At 33.9% G+C, this 10066-nt stretch overlaps 1 protein-coding gene across 5 annotated transcripts in view; it reads left to right on the top strand.

Annotated features, from left to right (window-relative positions):
• LOC115216340 (spectrin beta chain, non-erythrocytic 1) overlaps positions 1 to 7097 on the top strand; it is a 242972-nt gene extending 235875 nt beyond the window's left edge. For 4 of the 5 annotated variants that reach the window (XM_029785570.2, XM_036506462.1, XM_036506464.1 and 1 more), the window contains 3 exons: positions 3017 to 3109; positions 5272 to 5291; positions 6721 to 7097. In XM_029785570.2, coding sequence (XP_029641430.1) covers positions 3017 to 3109; positions 5272 to 5291; positions 6721 to 6903 — 296 coding nt within the window. In that variant the 3' untranslated portion in view covers positions 6904 to 7097. The remainder of the gene's footprint in view (positions 1 to 3016; positions 3110 to 5271; positions 5292 to 6720) is intronic. The other variant, XM_036506463.1, reaches the window with a different exon arrangement.
• Positions 7098 to 10066: the final 2969 nt, after the last annotated feature.

The raw sequence follows: 10066 nt of genomic DNA on the forward strand, positions 1-10066 counted from the left end.
ACTGAACCCAGAACCATGTGGTTGGTTAGCAAGCTACTTACCACACAGCCACTCCTGCGCCTATATATGTATATATATAATATATTATATATTATATATATATATATATACGTATATATGTATATATTTATACATATATATATATATACGTATATATACGTATATATACGTATATATACGTATATATACGTATATATTTATATATACATATACGTATATATGTATATATTTATATATACATATACGTATCTATATATATATTTATATATACATATACGTATATATGTATATATTTATATATACGTATATATGTATATATTTATATACACATATATATGTATATATTTATATATATATATATATATACGTATATATATACGTATATATGTATATATTTATATATACATATACGTATATATGTATATATTTATATATACGTATATATGTATATATTTATATATACGTATATATGTATATATTTATATACACATATATATGTATATATTTATATATACATATATGTATATATACGTATATATATATATATTTATATATATACACATATATACGTATATTTACACGTATAGATACGTATATATACGGATATGCATATATATATTTGGTTTATACATAACATTTGAAATTCCTGTTGAACTGTTTACATTTAAATACTGTGAACATGCAGATAAATTTTATGAGGACAGAACTTGAATAATAATCTCTCTTGTATTTCAACATCGTTTAACGTCCTTCAAAAAAAATTACTTGGGTCAATTTGTTTGATTAAAATTCTTCAAGGCTGTGCCCCAGCATGGCCACAGTCTAATGACTGAAGCAAGTAAACAATAAACACTGTGTGTGTGTCTTTTACAGGTTTCATTTGTTAGGCTGGGGCCATACTGGGAGTATAATCTTCAAAAATTTTTAGTCAAACAAATCAAGCCTACTACTTATACTTTTAAGCCTGGTATTTATTGTCTCTTTTGCCAAACCATTAAATTATGGGAAAATAAACACACCAACTCTGGTTGTCAAGTGGTGGTGGGGGACAAATATAGACACAAACATTCACACACACACAGATATATGTATATACAACAGGCTCCTTTCAGTTTCTATCTACCAAACAATATCACAATGCTTTGGTCAGCTTGACACCGTAGAAGACACTTGCTCAATGGGACTATGTGAGTGCGTGTGAAATATGCATGTATATAATTTCTTTTTTGTTCACCTTAGATTTATATAGTCTCTGTTCAGTCAAAATTTTTTGTGGTAGGTGGATCTCTTTCAAATAGTTAGGTTATAATGAAAAGGTATTATCATAGGCGGTGAGCTGGCAGAAACATTAGAACGCTGGGCGAAATGCTTAGCGGCATTTCGTCTGTCGTTACGTTCTGAGTTCAAATTCCGCCATGGTCGATTTTGCCTTTCATCCTTTCGGGGTCAATAAATTAAGTACCGGTTACGCACTGGGGTCGATGTAATCGACTTAATACCTATGTTTGTCCTTGTTTGTCCACTCTATGTTTAACCCCTTGTGGGTAATAAAGAAATAGGTATTATCATAGATTATTATAGATTAAATTTGGAGTCATGTTATTTATCAGAATCCATTCACTCGCAATCAGCTGTGTCTGTTTAACTGTATCAGCTTCATATCTTTATATGCTGATATTTGTTTCCAGTTATTCACATAAACAAGTCTGAGCTGTTTGATAAACAGGGAAGTTATCTCACAAGTGGGGCTTGTTGACAAGAAAGACATCCAACTAAAGAGAACTCTGCCCCCAAAATACACTCATCTTGCCCATGATAACATAGAAAAGTAAACATGAGCATAGAAAAGTTTCAAGCTTTGTGCTATCAGCATGCAATACTAAATGCAATACACAATAAATACACTGGACTTGGAGGGATTGCAATCCCAGAGGCTCAATCAGTGCGAGACCTGGGCATTTACATGAGTAATGATGCAACCTTTTATGTGCATGTTGCTAAATTGGCAATGAAATGTAGGCGGCTGACCAGATGGATTCTTAGAACTTTTAGAACAAGAGACCAGGAAACCATGATGGTCCTCTGGAGGACACTTGTCCTAAGCCACTTTGAATATTGCTCTCAGCTATGGTCACCAACCAGTGTCAAATTAATCTCAGAACTTGAGGCAATCCAACAAAGAAGATAGCCTCTATGCAGCATATAAGCTATTGGGAAAGACTCTATTCCTTAGAGCGTAGGTGAGAAAGATATGCCATAATATACATCTGGAAGATCCTAGAAGGACTTGTCCCAAACTTTGGCATCGAGAGTTACACAAATGCCAGAACTGGGCGCCACTGCATAGTGCCAAGGACTCCAAATTTGCCATCAAGATGTAGGACAAGATACTGCAATAGCCTGGGCTTCAGAGGTCCATAGCTCTTCAATATCCTCCCGAAGGACCTGAGAGACCTGCATGGGGTGGATGTAGGTGTCTTCAAAATAAAGCTGAACCTCTTCCTGTCAGGTGTCCCAGATGAACCAACTTCGCGGCAGGAGGTGCAGATGAGGACAGCTGCATCAAACTCTCTCATGCACCAAATGTTCAATTGCTAAAAAGCATTTATGAAATAATATCATGTAGCAACACCAAATAGTAGTGCCCCAGCAGGGCCACAGCTCGTGAGCTGAAACTAGATGAAATAAATAAAAAATTTTTTAAATGAAATGAGGTTGATAACTGCAGCAGTGATGACAGAAATGACAGTTCTGTAGAAAATATAGTTAAATGCAGAGGTTTAGAATGTCAGAGGAGAAAGAAATAGTAAAACTCTAGATTACACTAGTTGCACTACTAAGTCTAGTTTTAGTTTTTGCTTTTTTGAGTCCAGATTCATTCAGGTTGAAATGCCTTATGTTCAACTTAATATAATTGTACCAGTAATATACACTACCTCTCAAGCTCTACTGCATCTCTTTCCTACAAAAATTAAGTTTACAGCTTTAAAAATGTTGCTATATTATGTTCTCCCAGGTAAAGACGGTTTCATATCCAAAGAGACTTCTGATTCCTGGGATGCCACCAGTAATTACAGTTCATTGTCGCAAAAACCCCCAGAAAATAATGGTTTGTATATTTCATGCATTTTTTTTTTTAATCTTTCAAAGAAACTCCACTTACTTTCTCACATCACAGTTCATCCTATCATCCAAAGAAGAAAAAAACTGACATTTCTATTAATTTTATTTCAGTTAAGAGTTGTTAGCCACAGGAAATAAAATTTGAATACAGAACACACAGAACAGGAATTAGTACCACAAGGCCTCTTATCTGATACTCTAACAGCTCTGCTAATTCACTAACTTTATTTATCATGCAGAAAATATGAAAGGCAGAGTTGAATTTTGATAGATTTTAGCTCAGTCTATAAGAAATTGGAACAAGTATCTCAAAGCATTGAGAGTATTAATCACCTTTTAAGTGGGTGCAGTATACAAGCACAAAAGGAGTACAAGTGCAGACATGACTGAACAGGAAAAAGAGTGATTTGGGATATTAGACAAATATGTGGATTCAAAACGACAGAAAATTAGTGTGAACACAAAACAGATAAAAAATGAGAATTACAAGATCTTATGGGACTTTGCCATAAAAACTGACCATACTATTGAGGCACATGATTAGAGCATAGTCATGAGGTAGTGAGTTTGATTCCTGGATTGGGTTGTGTGTTGTGTTCTTGAGCAAGTCACTTTATTTCACAGTTCACTCAGCTGTAGAAGTGAGTTGTGATGCCAAGCTGTATTGGCTTTTGCCTTTTCCCTTGAATAACATCACATAGGAATGTCTGGGCTACTGCTGGTCTTCCATAAACAACCTTGCCTGGACTTGTACCTCAGAAGGGAACTTTCTAGGTGCAATTTTGAGATTTGAAGAGACTCCAGACCTCAAGATATAATAGCTGCTAACTAAATTAGCATGCACTAGAATAATAATAAACTTGAAAGCAGCAAAAAGCCACTTTCTATTGTCAAGAAAGTTTGAAAATTTGCAAGGGAACTTGGCATTAACCCTGAAAACAAGCAAACTGCAAAAAAAGAACAGGTAGAAACAAATTGAGGTGTAGTGGAGCCAGAAGCTTCTGCATGGACAGTATATACTTCGAAGTCAAAATGCTGATGTAAACCAAGCAACAACCCATCAGTGGTTGAGAAGTTTGTGGCTGAAAGTAGAGACTGAAGGTTTTGTATTGGCAGCCCAAGATCAAAGCTTTCTTACAACTAAACTACCAGGCTAACATTCTTCAAGATGGTTCTGACCCTAAATGCAGATTCTGAGATACATTTAATGAAACAACAGACCAGTCCTGTGCTGACACCAAATGAATACAAAAATCACCACAATAGGGTAGGATAGTTTTTACATTAGAAAATATGTAAACACTACAAAATGAGCACTCACGCTTACTGGTATGAACATCAACTTGAGCCAGTTGTTGGAGGTAAAAATGTCACTATCCTCTGGGATTTTCCAGTCAATACTGACACAACGATCCAGGCTAATTGACTAGACATAATTATTAAAGACAGAGAAGAAAACACTTGTAGATTAATAGAAGTGTTCCCACTGATAAAAATTTATCTGAAACGGAATTTGACAAATTAAGTAAATGTAAGGACCTGGAAATTGAAATACAAAAGATCTGGCATCTTAAAGCGAGAACTGTTCTTGCAATTGTAGGTGCCCTATGTATGATAAAAAATGGATGTCAGACATATAGATAATATCTCAGGAGAACCATGCCTCAGAGAAATCTAAAAGATTGCGCTGACAAGTACTGCCCACATCCTTAGAAAAACCCTATTCATTTGTATTACATGAAGATATTTCACTACTGTTTCTGCCTCTTCCCCTCCCCAAGCTTTCAGTCAAACTGTAATTTCTGTTATCCTTCACTCACCCCAGGACACTGGATGTGTCTTGGCAAGTGATTGTAACAAACATACAGATTAAATTAGTTTTACTGAATTATTTTAGTCCCTTAGCATAAGAGTTGCTGAACTATAACTAAGGCATACAAAATTGTGTGTTTAGAGGTCAGTGTATTTTGATTCCAGTTGTGAATGTATATAAAGAAAAATTTGTGTGTGTTCATGACAACAATTTATCAATTTTCTCTCATATAAGATTTAGAAGTATGATTCATAAGACTTCAACTTTAGGTATTTAAAAAAAAATTATTTTCTGTATATTTTAAATGACAATATAATTTTTCCTTCTTCTTGCAGACATTGAAGCACTTCAAAGGGTAAATATTTTGTTCAGTTCTTTCTCTTAAGTTTCAAGCAGTTGTCATTGGAGTGTGTGTGCATGCATGCAATATTTTGCTTAATGATTCCTTGCTTTGATACATTTTTTTTTTTATTTTAAAAATAGAAACATAATAGTTAACAACAAAATAAATACTAATAATTGCTTTAAAAGTTTAATGACCTAATGTTACTAAGGTGTTTGTTCATTTTGTTTGTCATTTAATTAGTTTTCTTGTTGATGATTGGTGCAGAGACTCTTCCTGCTGTGTCTAAAATAATGTGCCAATTTCAGTATTTGATTCTCAGAAGAGGAGAATTTGGTAAAAAAAAGAAAAAAAAGCAAGACTTGCTCTGTTCAGTTGGGCTTACATGCTTGTCCCACTTATGGTCGTGAATGTTTTGTTAATGACTGAAAGAGTATGATAGTTATGGAATGGGATTCCTCTGGAGGGTCTCTAGAGTGACATTAACCAACAGGGTACACAGCTTGAAGACCAGGGTGTCTCTCTGGGTCAAGCCACTACTTCACATTGAAAGGACACAGCTCCAGTGTTACAGACATGTGATCAGAATATTACAGGAAAAAATTGCAAGATGGAGTCATCAAGCCAAGTCAACTGGCAAGAGACCTTGGGGTAGACCAAGAAACAGATAGCTGGAGTAATATCTAATGGTCATGCTTGAGAATCCAATTGAAAATGAAAAGTCTAATGACAGATTCTTCTGATAGGATTCTATGGAAGAAGTGGCTGAGCACTCTCCCTCCGTTGCCCTCCCAAAAACAGTGATGGGAGAAAATGGATAGAGGGTGGTGTCTGCTGTTAGGCACCATGGAGGTTTCTTGGTCTGTTGCTTCTTTTTATATTTATGTGTTTAAGAATTGTCAGAGATATACAGTGAAATACTTGCATACTATTAACTAAAAAAAAAGGTATAATATATTATTATAATATATAAGCTACAAACTAACTAGAGTACAAATCATAAAAATCTTTATCAAATTTTTAGTACTTTCTTTCCTTTTCTTATGATAAAGATATATAACAAGTGGGGAGGGGGTGATTATGGTTTATTGAAGAGTAATGTATGCTGAATATAAAAAGTTTATGCTCTAGGAACTGAGGCAGAATGAAATAACAAGGTATTAAGGAGGACTTAGCAGAGGGGCTAACTTTTGTTTGGATGGGTTAAAAGGTAATGCTTTTGTTGTGGTCAAGTGGTTAAAACATTTTTAGTCAGTTTTGTCAGGGTTTTCCCTGGCTCTTCCTCTTATCTTATAAAAAATTACAGCTTGTAACAGTAATGTTTGGATTTCCCATTTAGCTGCTGTTAAATGTGTTATTTGGTGATTATTGGTGATTAATTGATTCACTTGTATGTTATGTACATGTATTTCTTCTACATATCTGTGTAAATTTCTTTCAGCGGCCTATGTCATCCAGCTCAGTTGAAAGTACCACAGATCTTGGTAGTCATCAATTCATGCCTCAGACATTTGAAGATGATGATGATAATTCAAAACTAGAAAAGGAGAAAAAAAAGAAAGGGTTTTCTTCTTTTTTCAGAAAGAAGAAAGACCACAAAGAAGTGAAGAAAGATAAAAATTAATCCATTCTCCTGTGTTCCTGTCTGTTCATTCCCCCCCCCCCCGATTCATCTGCCAGTAACTGCTGTACAGTTTTAGGACTTTCTTTCTCTGCTGGCCGTAGAGAAATGTCAAATCAAGATTTATAATTTGAAGCAACACATTCCAAATAAGCCTTATGCAGGATTTTGTTTTTTTTGTTTTTGTTTTGTTTTTTTGACAGAATTTTCTAGAATTCCATTCCAAGTTTTCCTCTCTTTCTACATGGCATCAATTAAAGAAAATGTTCTATGATTTAACATTTACTTCACCTCAAATTTCAATCCCTATCAAGAATTTTTTTAACATCTTTTATTTTTAACCCATAAATTATTTCACACGAGCATTGTTTCTAATTATCAAAAAGGGGTCAGCTAAAAAAATATCCTTGGAGAAGATTAATCTTAAAACTGAGTTTGGATCCACTGTAGATTTATACCAAAATCCAAGCTCATGTATAAATGATGGCCAAACTCATCTATTTGTTTTATAAGATGAACAGATTCATCTGGTACTTTTCAAACTGACTTTTCATTAATTTTTTTTTTAATTCTTAAATTTCAAAGGTGCAAGGAAATCTTTTTTTTTTTCTTTTTTTTTTTAATTTTTATTTTTAAGAAAAAATTTTGTTTTGATGTTTTTGTTTCTCAGATTTTATTAATTGTGTGTGTGTTTTTGTTACTCAAATTTTAGTACTTTATAAACAAAACGCACATACATAAACATTAATATTCATCCTCTTAATGTCCCCATGCTTTTCTATGCTTGCATTGAGTTGGATGGCAGATTTTCCACACCAGATGCCCTTTCCTGTATCCACACAAAGCAACAGACATGCTTTTGCCAAATATTGGAAAGGAATGACAATGGCAGTCATTTACAACAATCACATGATGTCAAGTCAAAGGTCAGAGCTATACTCACACATATTATATGTGTCTTTCACTGAATCCTTGTGAATGCTGGAAACTGAAAGAAGCATCCTATATGTATGTGCATGCTTGTATTACTGTCTCCTTGCCTCAACACTGTGTGACAGTTGTAAATGAGTCTCATTGTTATGCAAGCAGTGTTATTCATTTCCAAATTTTCATGAAAACTTATCTGGTCATGGGAAAATATTACCTCATTTGGATATGAGGGTTGGCAACAAGAACGGCATCTGGCTGTAGAAAATCTACCTCAACAAATTCCATAGAAGCAGGGAAACATGGACATTAAATTGATATGTTTTTCTTTGTTTTTTATCAAAATTGAAGCTGAGAATTTGTCTTACAACTCAAGTTTCAGTTTCAATAGAAAACAAAAAAACATATCCTCTACATGTATTAACCACTCTTCATTCCTCTGACATAATTCTATATATTATAAAATATTGGTTTGTGTGTGTGCGTGTGTGTGTGTGTATGTAATGTGAAGACAGGAACATACAAATATGAAATAACAAGGTTCATTATTAACGAGAAGTTAAAATTCAAGTGTTTATAGTTTTCCTACAAAGGCTTGAACTTAATAAAAAGGCTTGTTTGATAATGTTAATAATCTGTTGAATTTATACGTGTGTGTGTGTGTGTGTGTGAGTGTGTGTGTAACAAGGCAGAAAAATTAGGTTTATGAAGGATCCATTGAATAAATTCAACATATATTTTAACATTATCAAACAAACTTTTACCAAACCAATAATTTCCATGAAGTTGATGCCTTTGTTGGAAAACTATAAGCACTTGAATTTCAACTTCTCATAAATAATGACCCCAGTTATTTTGCATTTGTAATAATTTCTTGTTTTCATTCTGGTAAAATACCATGACAGTCAAGACATCTCATGTACTAGGACATCTTTTTTGGAGTTTTTCTAATGCTTCACTGTATAACCCAACTGACAATTTAGTTACTGTCCCCACAATATGCCAAAATATTTAATAGCATAATATTTACTACAATATTGTTGATTCACTGAAGGAACAAGCCCAGAGCCTTGAACTAAAAACATGCCTTAACTCAGTTATTCAGTTTGTTTGTTCGTTTTGTTTGTTTTCAAGCAGCTGTTCTACTGTTTGTGTAAGATATCAGAGGAACAAAGATTTGATAGAAACTGTTAAACTGTGTAATTTTTCTATAGCAAATAGTAAATAAAATATAAAAATTTGGAACGATATGTGTTGTATTTCATTTAACTATGTTTTTTAATGAACTCTAAAATCTTCAGCTCAACCCTCAGGAAATAGTATGCAGGATTGAAATGCCATACCTAACCCTTAGCAGTATGGAAAACAACATTCAACTCATATCAAAGGTGACGGTAAGGGATAATGAAAGAGGTGATGATACAAAAATGCTTGTTGACATAGATTTATTATTTTGACTAATTCTGAAATTCTTCCTCTGAAAGTTGCTACTTTTTATTGCTATTGAGTAAGAGAGCAACTCAGACCACCAAAGTAACACTGGGGTACAATTATACGAAGCCCAATATCCCCATCATGACCACATGTGCACACAACATGGTGATCTTATATCAACATAAACAGCACATGACCTTGCAGTTGGAATTTTCTTCAGGTTGAGTAGCTCATCCTGCTCAAAAGGTCCCTGAATAAGGTTTGTTCAAGGTTTATTCAAACCCCAAAGAATTCCTCTCAACACACAGCTATGATGTTCCCCACTCCACTACTTCTGCAAGTGATCAGAGATGCACATATCGTCAGCCACGAAGGGACATGCTCAACTGGTTAACAGTCAAACAACTGACAAGCAAATATGTGGTATTGAGCAGAATATTGTAGCCTATCAATGTACATGATAAAACTTCCAATCAGTTAAGATCAGAAGCCATGAGAGCCACTGCATTCTTTCAACATGCTTTCAGGGTCGATAAATTAAGTACCAGTTGCACACTGGGGATTGATGTAATCAACTATCCCCCCCCCTACCCTCAAATTCCAGGCCATGTAGTAGAAAGGATTATTATTATTATTATTATTATAGATGAATTATTTTGTGCCAATTTTCTAAGTTACATCATGACTTGTTCCATTATTTTAAAGTTTATTTATAGAGGCTTGTTGGTAATTAGTTGCTACCTGTTTATTTTAAATTATGAATTTTTTTTTTTTTTTTTTGTAAATCAAGTTAGTTTGTAAAGTA

Source organism: Octopus sinensis, linkage group LG10 (assembly GCF_006345805.1).
Source record: "Octopus sinensis linkage group LG10, ASM634580v1, whole genome shotgun sequence".
NCBI lineage: Eukaryota > Metazoa > Mollusca > Cephalopoda > Octopoda > Octopodidae > Octopus > Octopus sinensis.